The sequence below is a fragment of the Sus scrofa genome, chromosome 1 (assembly GCF_000003025.6).
Source record: "Sus scrofa isolate TJ Tabasco breed Duroc chromosome 1, Sscrofa11.1, whole genome shotgun sequence".
NCBI classification, from domain to species: domain Eukaryota; kingdom Metazoa; phylum Chordata; class Mammalia; order Artiodactyla; family Suidae; genus Sus; species Sus scrofa.
The window spans coordinates 162090157-162107349 of NC_010443.5; the positions used below are offsets into that span (position 1 = coordinate 162090157).

General features: G+C 39.7%; 1 protein-coding gene across 2 annotated transcripts in view; it reads right to left on the bottom strand.

Annotated features, from left to right (window-relative positions):
• Positions 1 to 17193, bottom strand: part of MALT1 (MALT1 paracaspase) — a 67983-nt gene that overhangs the window by 13224 nt on the left and 37566 nt on the right. For both annotated transcript variants that reach the window (XM_021100025.1, XM_021100024.1), the window contains 4 exons: positions 11239 to 11442; positions 2217 to 2394; positions 1348 to 1422; positions 634 to 761 (listed from right to left, as the gene is read on the bottom strand). In XM_021100025.1, coding sequence (XP_020955684.1) covers positions 634 to 761; positions 1348 to 1422; positions 2217 to 2394; positions 11239 to 11442 — 585 coding nt within the window. The remainder of the gene's footprint in view (positions 1 to 633; positions 762 to 1347; positions 1423 to 2216; positions 2395 to 11238; positions 11443 to 17193) is intronic.

The window sequence follows — 17193 nt, forward strand, 5'->3', positions numbered from 1 at the left end:
TAAAACACTCAGAGACCATATACTCAAGCTCCATCTTTGGAACAGCCATAAAACTCCATTTTCTAGTGAGCCAGGCTGCAAAAGAATTGCCTTCTTTTTGATATGATTTATAAAATGACACGAAAAAAACACGTCAGGCTACAGCTGTAACATGTACTTATTCAGTGCCTGACATGAGCACAGAACTACACCAGGCAGAGAAGGATGGAACGGAAGGAACTGGAGGATGCGGTGTTAGGCTTCTAGGATTGTGTCCGTGAAGCAGAATTTTAAAACTGCCTAGTTCATCAAGGGAAAAAAGAAACCAGCTTTTTCCCACAGGGCCTCAGAATTTCTGTACAGTTTCCTCTGATTCTGAAAGATGCTTTTTTTTGAAAATAAGCTCTGAGGATTAAGCTTCATTTGTTTCATAACTGTGTCCCGGGTCAGCCTCATATTGTAGCTGAAGTAATTCTACACAGATGGTATGTAACTAAGCCAATAGGGAAGGAAGGAAACAGGAATGTCGTGAACATTATATAAAAGTTGTTTTATGAAATAAAAACTAATTCCAAACCCACATAGTAATAGCAGGAATAAAATAATTATCCAACAGAGAACCCTGAGTAGCTTTCCCTTTAGTTTTTATTTTACCTTCTGCAACTTCATCCAGTAACACAGTAATTTTCTTTTCTTCTAATAATCTGTCTTTTAAAAATTTCATGAAGATTCCATTTGCCAATCCAGAATGCTGTATTTCAAAAGCTTCTGCTCCTTGACACCTGAAAAGAAAGACATTTAAAAAGCAAATGCTTGTTATGTGTGGCTTCTGCAAATACTGATGAGCCTCATTTATTCCCCTGCCTCTTGCATGACATCCTAACTAAATAGTTAATCTTTAAGCAGGAACCAAATGCTCTGGTATTTGGTAAGAAGATGCCAAGATATGAAGTGCTTGGTCAATTGTTTAGAATTTTCTATCAAGAATGTGGAGTTCCCACTGTGGCTCAGTGGTTAACAAATCCAACTAGGAACCATGGGGTTTTGGGTTTGATCCCTGGCCACGCTCAGTGGGTTGAGGATCCAGCATTGAGGTGAGCTGTGTGTAGGTCACAGACATGGATCAGATCTGGTGTTGCTGTGGCTGTGGAGTAGGCCAGTAGCTGCAGCTCCAATTAGACCCCTAGCCTGGGAACCTCCATGTGCCATGTGTGCAGCCCTAGAAAAGACAAAAAAAAAAAAAGGAATATCAAGGAGACAAATTAATGCCTAGACGTCTATGGATATTTCCAGGCTTCTACTCTGCAGTCACCAAAGAAGTCATCAAAGAATGAAGGAATCTTCAACATAAACATGACGTTTTCTTACGTGGCATATCCAAACACAATATTGGCAGTGACTTTTAGTGCATCCAAGATTGGAATGGTATCATCATAGTCATTTCTATTTAAAAGGAAGGAGAGAAAGATGTAAACATGAAAAGTTAAAACAGCATTCTTAAAAGAGCATAAATAATGAAAAATATATGATACTGTTATATTCCACATAATTTTAAATTTATACGTTCAAAATTCCTTTATCTAGTTAGTATATTTACCAGAAAAAAATCCAGGGTCCCTACATTGTTGAGAGGGCAGAGAATCCTTTTTTCTTATTAGTTTTAGAAGTGGAGTTACATTTGAACTTGGGCATTGGATTTTTTTGTTTTTTTTTTTTTTTTTTTTTGGCATTGGGTTTTGATTGGTAAAAGCTGAACAAGCAAACTGTAAATATGAGTAGAATCATCATTGGTTCTATTCCTGCATAACACAGCGGCAGACCAATGGAATCCAAATCGTCAAACATATGGGTCAGCTAAACTTCCTATGTCTGCAAGACCAGGACTAACTAACTAGAGTGACTAGAGGCCCCCACTCTGTGGGTGCTGTTTCTGCTAATTCCTGGAGGAACAACTGCAGTGATTATTGGAGACATCCAAAGGCATTCTGAGGAGCTGCATCTTTTCTCGTATGAGTAAATACCCACGCCCTTTCGTCCATCACTTTTGCTCTAGAGCAGGTATACACAGAAAAAAAATACATTTTCCTCTAACTTTCTTCTTAATCAGTTTCAGTCTATAATCTAAAATTCACAAACTTCAGTGGTTCCTTGCCCAGGTTTGCCTTAGATCTACCTTGTCAGGGTTGATATTTAACTAACATGAGACAGCTTCGCTATATAAAGACTGGACAGCCTACCTTTTCCTGCACATATCCAACAGGAACACATTGAGTCCCGTTTCTTTTTCTTGCATCAATTTCAATATATTTTGGACGCATAGACAATTTTCAGACCTATATGGATTTGGAGCATCAATAGGGACCATAAAGCTATTCCCAAAGTTTTCATAACCATGTCCCGCATAATATAACAGTCCTGAAAAGCAAAGAAAGAGAAATTGCACTCTGAACATCTAGCACTATGAAAGGAACACCACGACTTTTCTTTCCTTTCTTTCTTTCTTTTTTCTTTTTTTTGTCTTTTCACCTTTTCCAGGGCCGCTCCCATAGCATATGGAGGTTTCCAGGCTAGGGGTCTAATCAGAGCTGTAGCCACCGGCTTACGCCACAGCCACAGCAACAAAGGATCCGAGTCGCGTCTGCAACCTACACCACATCTCACAGCAATGCCAGATCCTTAACCCAGTGAGCAAGGGCAGGGATCGAACCCACAACCTCATGGTTCCTAGTCGGATTCGTTAACCACTGCGCCACGATGGGAACTCCGACTTTTATTTTCTTAAAGTTAAATGCAAGCTTATTTACAAGAGATGCAACTATAAACATACTCAATGTTAACTGAATTTGCATTGAAAATTGCCAAAATAGGCAAGTCTTCATTTAAGTACTGAATTTTAAACCAACATCAAGATGCTATCCTGAAGTGTATTTCAATTCATAAAAGTTATACATTTGTTACCACTGGTACAATATGGAATGCAATTTTATCTCATATTTAAAAACAAAAAAGGCTAAGGACTTTTGACACATTTGTCTTCTCTGTAAAATCTTCAGGGCAGTCCTACATTTATCTGTGATTCCTGGTACCAGCAGGAGTTTAGTGAGTATTTAATGGATGAAGGAATAAACAATTAAGATGAATAGCCATAGCAATGTCAGGTGTGAGAAGTTCCATAATATTTTATTATGATATTAGTAAGGGGTATAAAAATATAAAGCAGAGAAGGAAATCTCATTTCATGGCTTGTTATTTCTTTTTGTTATGATATAAATAAATATCATTAACTTTCCACCTGTAATCTGAATTAATCTAAAATTTGGGTTAGTTTTAATGTTCAAAAGATGAGTCATTTCTTTGCTGAGAAATAGTACTAGACAAACTGCACCAAACCACTTGGAACACCTTCTTGAAAAGAAGTTCATTTTGGATGTTAAAAAAAAAAATCAATATGGACCCTCATAAAAAATACTTGATAGAAATACTTGTGAACACTTGATGAAGACACACTCCTCTAAGCATGCAGTGTCTTGAGCCCACTAATTTTGCTCTCAATATTCTGGATATGATGCCTTCTTTATGTGGTATTCTAAAGCAAACAGTAAAAAGGCATTTAGATAGGGGAAACCAACAAAAAAGCTAATTCTTTTTTTTTTTTTTTTTGTCTTTTGTCTCTCTTTGTTGTTGTTGTTGTTGCTATTTCTTGGGCCGCTCCCGCAGCATATGGAGGTTCCCAGGCTAGGGGCTGAATCGGAGCTGTAGCCACCGGCCTACACCAGAGGCACAGCAACGCGGGATCCGAGCCGCATCTGCAACCTACACCACAGCTCACGGCAACGCCGGATCGTTAACCCACTGAGCAAGGGCAGGGATCGAACCCGCAACCTCATGGTTCCTAGTCGGATTCGTTAACCACTGCGCCACGACGGGAACTCCCAAAAAAAAAGCTAATTCTTTATAGTTGCAGCCCCAAGCCCTAGCAAGGTGTCTTTTAAGAGCAAAGAAAACTTGTTTCCTTTGGTCCTAGAGGGCAAGATCCAGGTGGCCTACTTTTCTTGAACTATTATTCAAATGAGAAAAATGATTCTTTGATATGTTCCCATTTTAGGTCAAAAATAACAAAAGTGGACACACCTATTTATTCAGTGTGGGTTTATTCTCCCTCAGGTGAGCCCTGAATATTATCGTGTAGGTAGAGAGGAAAATGAAAAAGAAGTAAAGACAGAGTTCCTGGCCCTGAGGACCTTGCAGCTAATTCATCCCCACTCATGTTAGTGGTTAAACAAAGAGAAGTCGGCGTATTTGTGATGAGGACGACCACTGAATGAGATGAATAAAGTGCAGAGAGGAATGTCAGTGTGAGGTGCAGTGATAACAGGTGGTCTTAAGAGAAAGGGTACAACCTGAAAGGCAGAGCAATAGCAAGGGATGTTATAGTCAGGATGCACAGAAACAAGCAAGGCTTGGACCTGGAATGATCCTGAACAGAAAGGTCGCTGAAAAGAAGTATCCCGGCAAGAAACCGAATCATCACTGTAAATGAAAGTCAGAGTGCACAGATAGGAAGCGTTTTGAAAATCATGGCAAAGGACTGGGATCAATTTGCTAAGCAATGAAGATCAAGTGAAAAGACAACCCACAGAATGGGAGGAAATATTCATCTGTCTCTAAGGACATTAAAAAAGGACAAATCATATATCCATCAAAGGATATTTATATCCTTATTTATACAAATTTATATCCTTATTCACACATATTTATATCCAGAATATATAAAGAACTCTACAATAATAAAACGACAACCCAATTTAAAAATGAGTAAAGAATTTGAATAAATATTTCTTCAAAAAGAATATGTAAGTGGCAAATAAGCACATGACAAGATGCCCAACATCACTGACCATTTGGGAACATGGGATATCACTTCGCATTTACTAGAAGGGCTATAATCAGAAAAGCAATGACAGGAGTTTCCATCCTGGCTCAGGGGAAATGAATCTGACTAGGATCCATAAGGATGCAGGTCTGATCTCTGACCTTGCTGGTTAAGGATCCAGTGTTGCCATGAGCTGTGGTGTAGGTCACAGACTCGCCTCGGATCTGGCATTTATATGGCTGTGGCATAGGCCAGCAGCTTCAGCTCCAATTTGACCCTCAGTCTGAGAACCTCCATATGCCATGGATGGGGCCCTAAAAAGACCAAAAAAAAAAAAAAGTAATGACAGATGTTGACTAGGATGTAGAGAAACTGGAAACCTTATTTATTTCTGGCAGGAATGTGCCATAGTGCAGGTACTTTGGAGTTAGGCAGTTCCTCAAAAAGTGAAACTTAAGGAGTTCCCTCTGTGGCACAGTGGGTTAAGAATCTGACTGGAGCAGCCTGGGTGGCTGTGGAGATGCAGGTTCAATACCCAGCCTGGTGCAGTGGGTTAAAGGATCTGGTGTTGCTACAGCTGTGGCTCCAATTCAGTCCCGGGCCTAGGAACTTCCAGATGCCACAGGCGTGGCTATTAAAAAAAAAAAAGGTGTTCTCGTCATGGTTCAGTGGTTAATGAATCAGACTAGGAACCATGAGGTTGTGGGTTCGATCCCTGGCCTTGCGCAGTGGGTGAAGGATCTGGAGTTGACGTGAACTGTGGTATAGGCTGGTGGCTATAGCTCCGATTCGACCCCTAGCTTGGGAACCTCCCTACGCCGTGGGTGCGGCCCTAGAAAAGACAGAAAGACAAATAAATAAATAAATAAAAAATAATAAAAATAAAAATAAAAAAAAAGGAAAAGAAACAGAATTATATGACCCAGCAGTTCTACTCCAAGGTAAATATGCTAGAGAACTGAGAATGTGTGTCCACAGGAGAATGTGTACATGAACATTCACAGCAGCATTATTCAGAATATCCCCAAAGGGGAAAACACTAAGATGTCCATCTGCTGAGGAATGGATAATCAGAGTGTTCTGTATCCACACAAGATTATCCACTCATAAACATAACACTACAACAGAGATGAACCTTGAACACACTGTGCTGAGGGAAAGAAGCCAGACACAAAAGGACACATATGGAGTAATTCCAGTTATATGAAATGTCCTCAATAGGCATATCCAGAGACAGAAAGTATAGCTGTTGTTGCCAAGAGTTTGGGGAAGGAGAACTGAGGCATTAACTGCTAATGGATATGGGGTTGCATTTTGGGGTGATGAAAACATTCTGGCATTAGGTGGCGGACGCACAACTTTGAACACACTGAAAACCACTAAATTGTATCCTTTAAAAGAGTAAAATTTACACCCTGTCAAGTATTCTATTCCCCATCAGTCTCCTTCCTGCTTCCAGAGCAAGATATCCTTATTTTTAATGCCCAAGACCCTGCTCAAATTTTCATCGCCACTCCATCTACCCAAATCTTCACCGAGGTTCCAGGCTTATCTCAGAATCAGAACCCTGCAGGTTATCATCTGGTCTCCTACTTTCTAACACACATCAGCCTCTCCCTGCTGGGAAATCCTGCAGTAGCACCCTGAGGCTTAAAATCCTATACTGGGAGTTCCTGTCGTGGCGCAGTGCTTAACGAATTCGACTAGGAACCATGAGGTTGCGGGTTCGATCCCTGCCCTTGCTCAGTGGGTTAAGGATCTGGCGTTGCCGTGAGCTATGGTGTAGGTCACAGACACGGCTTGGATCCAGCGTTGCTCTGGCATAGGCTGGCAGCTACAGCTCCAATTAGACCCCTAGCCTGGGAACCTCCATATGCCGTGGGAGCAGTCTAAGAAATGGCAAAAAGAAAAAAAAAAAAAAATCCTGTAGTGGCTTTTATGAACATTTTATAGTTCTACATACAGTTTCTTTGATAAAAGTAATCATAATAAAAACATTAATTTTTATATTTGCATAGCATTTTTACAGTTTTCAAAGCACCTTCATATCTGTGATCTGATTTTAATCCATTTTTTTTTAAATTGGAAAAAGCAACTTCCAAAGGGAAGGTCTAGCTTCCATCATCCAGGAAAAGCTAAGTGTGGCCCAGTATTTCAACACTGTATGCTCAGCTCTGCAATCACTGAAATGAAAGCACTTAACAGCAAAATACCATTTCTCCATTGCAGAATAATTCATGAAAAGTGTAATAAGCACTTTGTATCAAAGTCTACATGTGAATTATATTGCAGGAGATTCAGTATTTTTATGTAAAATAACTAGACCAAATCACTATATTTTAAAAATTCCATCTCCACTTTCATTTAATTAACCTCCCCTATTATTCAAGGATAGAAGGACAAAAGGGATATCTTTTAGAACATCAAAGATTCAGTGTGGTTAGAAATATGATCCTGTGAGTTAAGAGCTTTTGGGAGTTTTACTTCTTGGGAATATGATTTCCAAGTACATAATCTGTCGCAGATATTTCTGTCTACAGAGAAAATAACTGTTTAAATGGAAGACTTGCCCACTAGAGTTATGCTGCAGTGCATCTAGCCCAGGCTCTGATCAGACGTGCATCACCACCAATCTACACAGCTCTTACTGAGTGCCAGGCAGGGCTGGAACAAAGCGCTTGGCTTCTATTATCTCATATAATCCTCACAACCCGGATCCCATACTAACAGCATCACCCCCTTTTACAGATGTAAAAACTGAGACGCTGAGAGGTTTAACACCTCACCCACATTCACACGACTGATAGGTAACAAAACTGGAAGTGAGATGCCAGCCAGATCGACTACTACACTGCATTACACTGTCTCTTTATAATCTGCTGGCTTTCTAGTTAACTTTACTATTAGGAAATAAAAAATGTCAGTGTACTATTTTTCATGGCTTCATTATACTATCATTTAAAAAACCACTTTTTTTTTTTCCAATGAAATCTTAGGCTAAACCTTAATATGTAATAACAGATGAGAGCTGGATTTATCTATTGAGGCCTGAAGTGGAAGGTTATCCAAATCCCCCACCTAACAATAAAGAAAAACTTGACTTCAGGAAATTCCAACATAGTAACAGCTATAGTATTTTGAGCACTTTTAGCATGACAAGCACAGGGATAACTATCTATTCCCTAACAACCTCATTAAGTTAGTCTGTCCATTTGCTAAATCCTTTGTGTATGAGAAAGGTGAAATAACTTGGTCTTGGGCACACAGCTACGAAGAGAAAGGCCAGAGCACTGAGCCCAGGTTGCTCTCAGGTTTGCTGCGTAACCACTAAGCTGCCCTGAAGTGACTGAGTCCTCCAGAGTGAGTGAGGCTTTGCATACTCTGACCAGACTCCTTTAATCTTTGTCTCTATCAAAGCACAGCTCAGCTGCAGCAAGTGATGAATGTAGAAAGGCTTTGGGGGGTGGGGTGGATATGGGGCCAAATAGTTACTCTCTATCCTAGTTTTAACTATGTTAAGACAACTGGAAATCTTTATCCTTACTTAGCTTCTAAGACATGTAGTATAGTCAGTTATTTCTGTTCTTAGATTGTGTTTTTAATGTTTATATGTTTAAAATGAATTATTTTTTTTTCTGTTCTGTTAATTTGCATTTCTTCTATGAACCCACAGGCAGTATAATACAGAAAGGCATAAATGACTGCCTGTGTTTTCCACCTATGACATTCCTAGCACTCTGTCCCCCCTACCCCCCAAAGTGCTCCTGGTCCCCTGGGGCTGTCAGCTGTCTGGGAGGGCACAGTCCTGGGGAAACGCCTACACCCTCAGGCCTCTACCGCACTTACATGGAAAGCAGATGTGTCTGATGTTTGGGATAGTCACAATACTTCAATATAATGCAGCCGTCCTGTTAAGACATGAATCAGTAGTGTTTAAGAATCTTTCTAGCTTTCTTAAGCTGCCATTTTGCTTTAATATGCCTCTTTTTTCCATATTCCAAGTTGATGTTTTTTTATTGCAGCAAAGCTTTGGCATGAGCTGAAATCTTCTTGCCAAAACTTATATACATAATTTTTTTTTTTGGCCACGCCTGCAGCATGTGGAACTTCCTGGGCCAGGGATCAAACCTGAGCCACAGCAGTGACAATGCTAAATCCTCAACTGCCAGGCTACCAGGAAACTCCTAATATTTCTGGTTCTCAGGTTTGTAGGCACAAGTAAGTTTAGATTTAAAAAGGCAAAGGACTTAAAGCCAAAGCGACAATGTCAATAAGAATTGAGAATAAATAATCAAAACTCTTCACGTAACCCCTCACGCTTAAAATACTTCAGCAATCGCAGATGATGGTTAGTATTTTTTCCTTTCACCTCATTACTTTTGGGGAAGTTTCAGAAGCCTTTTCCTGTTTAAGCTATCTGTACACTTATAAACCAAGTTAATTTTTTTTTTTTTTGGTCTTTTTGTCTTTTTATGGCTCCATCCTCAACATATGGAGGTTCCCAGGCTAGGGGTCTAATCGGAGCTATAGCCACTGGCCTACATCACAGCCACAGCAACGCGGGATCCGAGCAGCCGCATCTGCAACCTACACCACACCTCACGGCAACGCCGGATCCTTAACCCACTGAGTGAGCCAGGGATTGGACCCACGTCCTCATGGATGCTAGATGGATTCGCTAACTGCAGAGAGACGATGGGAACTCCCTAAACCAAGTTAAAATAACTAACCGCCTTATTACAGACTAAAAAATATAAACCAATTACCAACAGGGCACATTTGTATCATATACCCTACTATATTTTCATAAGAAAAATGCATGGATTCAGCCAGAGTCATCACTCATAAAGAAGATTACATTGTTAAAATGTCAGCATAATAACTGAAAGTCCAAATCCTAGGTATTTACCTTGATTCATTTGTGTAACAACTATAGTTCTTACTAGGAAGAAATTCATTTAAATCTTAGGAAGATTTTAAGACGCTCCCCCATCCCATCCATATACAGTAACATGCTAAATCTTGAAAACAACTTTTTTCTTCCATTAAAAATTCTACTTTGACCAGTTATAATGGAAAAAATAAAAATCATTTAAAAAAAATTCCACTTTGAGAACCTTCAGCAGTTCTATCAACCCTGCCTCCTCATATCAGTCTAATTATAAATAAAAGGGTTAAATTTATAAATTATTGAAGCAAAATAATTGGAACGATAGAGGAGCCAAATTGATGCTTTGTTTATCGGTGGCATCCTAACAACAGGCCTAAAATGTCACTTTCCTGGCAGAGTGTTATCGCACAACTTCACGAGAAGCACAGCTCTCAGCAAACAGCTCAGGAGCATGACAGCTGGCCATCCCATACTTGCAGTTACGCCCACTGACAGAAAGACATTACCAAAGAAATTAGTTACTACTGACAGCATATTCTCTTTTTGTTTAATTTTGTTGCTTTTTTCTGGCCATGCCCGTGGCATGTGGAAGTTCCCGGGCCAGGGACTGAACCTGTACCACAGCTGTAACTAGAGCCACAGCAGTGACAAGGCCAGACCCTTAACTGGCTGAGCCATGAGGGAGCTCCAGCATATTCTCTCTTTAAAGAATCTCTATCATGTATGTGGTGTTCTTAAACACATTTAAATGAAAGAACAACATTAAACATTTACTGATAGGATTTTTGTGGAGGTCCATCTTTACATCTGGATAAAACTTTAGTTTACTGATTGTTACAATATGCCTCCCTCACCATCCTTTCCTTGTTAAATTTTAGTTCCTACTAAAGGACCAGAAAATGCCACGCAGTAGTTATAAAAAGGAAACGTGTGGAATGTACATTTGGTTATAACCTTTTATACTCCAAACACACACACACACACACACACACACACACACACACACACACACACAGAATAGTGTATTACATATGTGAATATGGATTTTGCTACTTGGTCATTGGAATTTACTGTAGCTCTTGTCAAAAAACAAAACAAAACAATCACACAAGACAGGTAAGAATTCTAATAAGGACAATGTTGTTTTGACAAAAATGAGACATGAGAGTAAGGACATCAAGCTAATGAGTCATAAGGAGCTATGGAATGAAGATCAAGCCATATTTTATTACAAGAATAAAACTTTTCTTTCTTGGCTGCACCTGCTGCATGTTGAAGTTCCCAGGCCAGGGACTCAACCACATCAGAGCAATGACCCAAGTTGCTGCAATGACATTGCCAGATCCTTAATCTGCTGCACCACAAAAGAGAACTCCAAAAGAATAAACTTTTCAATTCAGCAAGTGTTCACCATACTTTTCTCTGTTTAACTCTTAACTTGTACAACAAAAAGAACAGTGGATAATTATAAAAACAAAAATGATAAATATCTTACCATAGACTCCTTTGTCTAAAAGCAGTAAAAATTCATCCACAGCGTTACGCATCTCATATTCAGTAAGATCCAACAGGGAAACGACTTTGAAATCCAGCTGTCTTAACAAGTTGGTCAATTCATATACATCCACCAAAGGAGCTTTAAGCTTGGGGTGCTCCCAGTAATTCATATTTCCTATCAAAAGAGCAACCTTGTCCTTTGCTGTTTAAAAAAGGGGGGGGGGAATTTAAAGGGGGATGTAAAAATTAAAACTTATGGAAATGGCATTATTATAAGAAAAAGTATGCTTTACAAGATTCCATTATTATTTAATTTCATTTTAGCACTAACACTTTTTTTTTTTTGTCTTTTTAGGGCCGCACCTGTGGCACATGGAGGTTCCCAGGCTAGGGGTTCAACTGGAGCTGTAGCTGCCAGCCTACACCACAGCCACAGCAAGGTGGGATCTGAGCTACATCTGCGACCTACACCACAGCTCATAGCAACACCAGATCCTTAACCCACTGATCGAGGCCAGGGATTCAAACCTGCAATCTCATGGTTCCTAGTTGGTATTCGTTTCCACTGTGCCACGATGGGAACTCCATGTGCTACCACTTTATGTAGCAGACAATATACTCTACTGAGGAATACAAAGGCTAAGAAATCAAATAACTGAAATTAAGCTTAATTGATGCTTTTGAGAACTAGGCAAAGGATATTAGCTGTATGTGAAGCATAATGGTATCTAATATCGAGGTAATACTTTTATTGAATTACAACTGATGGAAAGAATATAATATTCAACTAGATTTTTAGATCAAATTGCAAATAAGGAATGTTTGGAATTGGTAACCATCACATTAGGTTATATTTTTCTGACAATGGAAGAAGCCAACAAACAAAAGAAACACCAAAAAGAGGGACAGGAATTCACATCAGAGCAGGTAAGGGGAAACAACAAAGAGGAAAGGAAAGCAGGTGTTTAATACTGTACTTTTTTTTTTTTTTTTGCCTGCACCTGCGGTACTCAGAATTCCCAGGCCAGGGATCAAATCCACAACAGAGCAGTGACAGCACCCAATTCCTAACCTCTAGGCCACCAGAAAATTCCCTAAATATTATATTTTTATATTTTCAGTTGATGCACTGTCTTCTCTTAGCTTCTTAAAATTTTCCCGTTTGGGTGAGATGCGGCTCCCTTAGGGCTGTGTGAAGACTTTTTGTATGAATATTGCACAGTTCATTTTCTGACCTTAGTGCACTGAGGCTTCGCTCAAAGGTGAGGAATTTTTCTGTTTGTAAGAGGCAAAAAGATCCACACATGACTTTAAAAGTAAGCTCACTCAATCTGGCATACAGCTTGTCCAAAAGAGTTGTGGAAGGCTGAACACAGCTTAGGGTTTAAGAGGTCTTCAAAGTTGTACCTTTGCCAGTCGGGGGTGTGGTTAAAGGTTAAAGATTAGAGATGGTGCCATGACGGTAGGAGCCTGTCATAACGTCTTTCCCAAGGGTTGGCAATAGGGTGTGTGCAGCACACAAAACAGTCTGAATTTGTGACTGAGATACCAGGAGCAGCAGGGAAGGTGGAACGAGAACATGTGGCAGTCCTGGCCAGCTGGCTAAAGAGCCACCTCCTTCTGATGCTGGCCAGGACTTGGTGACCATGCTCTGTCACTAAGGGCTGTTAAGTAGTTTGTTTAGAAATTAATATGAATACCACTCTTTTGCAGTTGAAACAGACACAAATAATCACATTGCTGACTTGATATCTACAAAGTGTAATGTAATTTTAGATGTTTCAAATCATTAATATTAAATATCACCAAAAATCTCAGAAATTTCTTCTTTCCACAGGACACTCAAGTCTAGGGTTAAACAAAGTCTGGAGAAAGACTAGCACCAATTCAAACAATGCGACTCTCAAAGTGGCAGAAAACCCCTCTATGTGAAAAGCCTCAATACTTCTATGTCACAGCATCTTTGTTTTATATTTACATTTTCAGAGATTTCTTGCAAATTGCCTATTCTTATGAGTATGCACATTTTTGAAAAAATGAAATGATAGCCATATTTCTAATTCAATAAGTCACTTCAAGTGCTGTACAAATGATGATCTTCTATTCCAAAAAAGGCCAATTACTATTTAATAAATAAGTAAATTGAGACATGAAGCTCCTATTAAATGACCATTAGCTTTAATAAAACTCAAAAAACATTGAGAATACTCAAGATGCATTTCAATAGGAGGCAGTATGAGACTTATTACCATCTCTGTATTTCCTCTTTTTTTTTGCCTTTTTAGGGCCGCACCCATGGCATATGGAGGTTCCCAGGCTAGGGATCTAATTGGAGCTGTAGCTGCCAGGCTATGCCAGAGGCATAGCAACGCCAGATCCAAGCCGCATCTGCGACCTACACCAGAGCTCACAGCAACGCTGGATCCTTAACCCACTAAGCGAGGCCAGGGATTGAACCCACAACCTCATGGTTCCTAGTCAGATTCGTTTCTGCTGCACCACGACAGGAACTCCTCTTCTTTTTTAAAAAAATAATTTTCTCCTTAAATTAGAGATGTAAAATAAAAAATTAAACACAAAGAAACTAGAAACATACTCTCACACCAATTTACCCACTATAATAGCAGGACTCTGAGCTGGCTACTCCACAGAAAAATTTCAGTGCATTTTTTCCTGAGCCCATCAACCCTATCCAAGTTCAGAGATAATCTCAATACAGTGATGGATTCAGTTCAATTTGCCTGGAGTGATGGGAGGCAGAGGACCTGCCATTGCTGGCTTACATCATTATAGCTCAAATCATGAGATTCCCAGTGTGATTCAGGCAGTAAAGTGTCTGTAAAGCATAAAGGGTTTTTTGTGGGATATTATGATAGTTTAGAAGATATATCAGAATTAAGTTCTATTGACAGAAAACAATTATCAGGTATGTAATAGAAAAAAAATCACTGGAGTTTTTTTGGGGAAAAAAAAGCCGATTGTCAAATTAAACATTATAGGCTGTTTCTGCTAAGATCAATTCCTTTAAAAAATTATTTAAGTATAGTTGATTTACAATGTTAATTTCTACTATACAACAAAGTGATTCAGTTATACATATAAATACATTCTTTTATTTTTTATTAATTTCCTATTTTTGGCCATGCCTGCAGCATACAGAAGTTCCCAGATCCGGGATCAAACTCATGCCATAGCAGTAACAATGCCTGATCTTTTAACCCATTAGGCCAGGGAACTCCTGTATATTCTTTTTCACATTCTTTTCTATTGTGGTTTATGACAGGGTATTAAATATAATTCCCTATGCTATAGAGTAGGACCTTGTTGTTTATCCATTCTATATATAATAGTTTGCACCTGCTAATCCCAAACTTCCAATCCATCCCTCCCTGCAACCCCCCTTGGCAACCACAAGTCTGTTCTCTATGTCTGTGAGTCTGTTTCTTTTTCATAGATAAGTTCATTTGTGCCACATTTTAGAGTCCACATTAGTGAGACCAATTCCTTTGTTTTGTTTTTTAGGGCTGCATCCATGGTATATGGAAGTTCCCGGCCTAGGGGTTCAATCGGCACTGCAGCTGCCAGCCTACACCACAGCCATAGCAATGCCAGATCTGAGCCGCATCTGTAATCTACACTGCAGCTCACAGCAATGCCGGATCCTTAACCCACTGAGTGGAGCCAGGGATCAAACCCGTGTCCTCATGGATACTATACCAATCAGGTTGATTACTGCTGAGCCATAATGGGAACTCCAAGATCAATTTTTTATTCACGAGTTTTGTTATCTGCTTGAAAAGAATACTTGGTATAGTTTACAGAATGCAAGCGTTCAGTGATCTAAGAACTAATGGAGCTTAAAATGTATGTATCAATAGTTGACCATAACCCTTCAAAAACTTTCCCCCAATGATAATTTTTATGTTTATCTTTTTTTTTTTTTTTTTTGGTCTTTTTGCCTCTTCTAGGGCTGCTCCTGCGGCATATGGAGGTTCCCAGGCTAGGGGTCGAATTGGAGCTGTAGCCACTGGCCTACGACACAGCCACAGCAACACAGGATCCAAGCCGAGTCTGTGACCTACACCACAGCTCACAGCAATGCCGGATCCTTGACCCACTGAGCGAGGCCAGGTATCAAACCCACAACCTCACGGTTCCCAGTTAGATTTGTTAACCACTGAGCCATGACTGGAACTCCATGTTTATCTTTTATTATTATTATTTAAATTTTTTTTCGGTCTTTTGTCTTTTTAGGGCTGCACCCGAGGCATATAGAGGGTCCCAGACTAGGGGCTGAATCAGAGCCATAGTTGTTGGCCTACGCCACAGCCACAGAAACTCAGGATCCTAGCCATGTCTGTGACCTACACCACAGCCCATGGCAATGCCAGATCCTTAACCCACTGAGTGAGGCCAGGGATCAAACCCATATCCTCATAGATTCCAGTCTGGTTCATTAATCCCTCAGCCATGACGGGAAATCTGTATGTTTATCTTTAAAAAATTTTTTTAATTATAGTTGATTTATACCCCAATGATAATTTTTAATAGCTAGTACTCAAACTATCTTGGAGCATTTTTTGAGTTTAATAGTAATAAAAATGATGGGGAAATAACTTACCTTGCCCACTCTACTTGTAAAACAGTTCCTGAGTGATAGGTGAACTGGGTGGATTTAGAATAGAGAAGCAGACTGTAGTGGTCAAAATAAGAGATAACAAAGACTCATTCTAGGAATTAGTTGTAGAAAGGGAAAGGAAAAGTCAAACTTTAGAGAGATGACAGAGAAACCGGAAAATGTAAAGTTGAGAAGATAAGAAGGAACTGAAGAAACCTTCAAACTAGCAACTATATAAGCGACTTATGATGGTTTTCAAGTGATAAAATAAATGGAAGAAATTTTCTGTAGAAAAACATTTACTGTAAAAGCCACCCACAATTTCTTGAACACAAACAATTTATTGGAAAAAGGAAATGAAATAAATAAATCAAATGCTATTGATTAAGCAACAGAATAAAATCACTTCAGAAAAATATTTGAACTACATGATCCTAGATGTCTTCCAAAGGTTTAAAATACATATGAAGTGCTACCTGTTTGTTAAATTAAAAAACCTTTAGCCATCCATCAAAAATTGAGTATTAACATCAAATCTGACCGGTTGAATGTTAATCCTTGTTGGTCTCATGCATCGAATCTTTTAATTTCTATGTCCTACAAAATAAAGTCCAAATTCCTTAGTCTGGTGACAAAACCATCCATACCCTAGTCCATGCTACCTTCCAGCTGTGGTAAAAGGTGATCCCCTGAGGAACCAAGGTTTCCTGTTCTCCCGAAGGGTGGTGGCCCTCACCCCAGCCCCCAGTCTGGGCTGCCCTGTGATTCTCTTTGAACATAATGTAGTGTTATACTCTGTCCATTCTGGGTCTAAACCTTAAGAAGTCCTGAGAGCTTCTAGTTTGGGGAAGCAGCCACCATGTAAGAAATTTAGCTACCTGGCAAGACCACAAGGGGAAGGAGGGGAGGAGAGAGAGAAGTAGACTGACTGTTACACAACAGGAAAACAGGGGAGCACACGCTCCTTTAAAGGGGCAGCCACTATTTAGCCACAAATAACAGCGATCACTGAAGCTACCACTTTTCAAAAGAATCCTGAAATCTGGATTTTTATATGTTATCTGATCAGTGACAACAGATTCTAGTTGTTAAACACAGTCTGGGCCATGCCCTCCCTCAGCTAATGCCCTTTCCCTTGCAGCCTGCAGCAATCTCCTGGCTGCTATCCTTATGGTGTCAGCCTCCACCCCTATGCTGATGACGCCTGTGATGATCTCTGATCCTGGCCTCTCCTTAGAGTTCAAGGTCCATGCATGAGGCTGCCTGCTGTGCATCTCTGCTCAGATGGGACACACATATCCCAAACCGGTTAGGTCCAAAATGAGAGTCATCTAT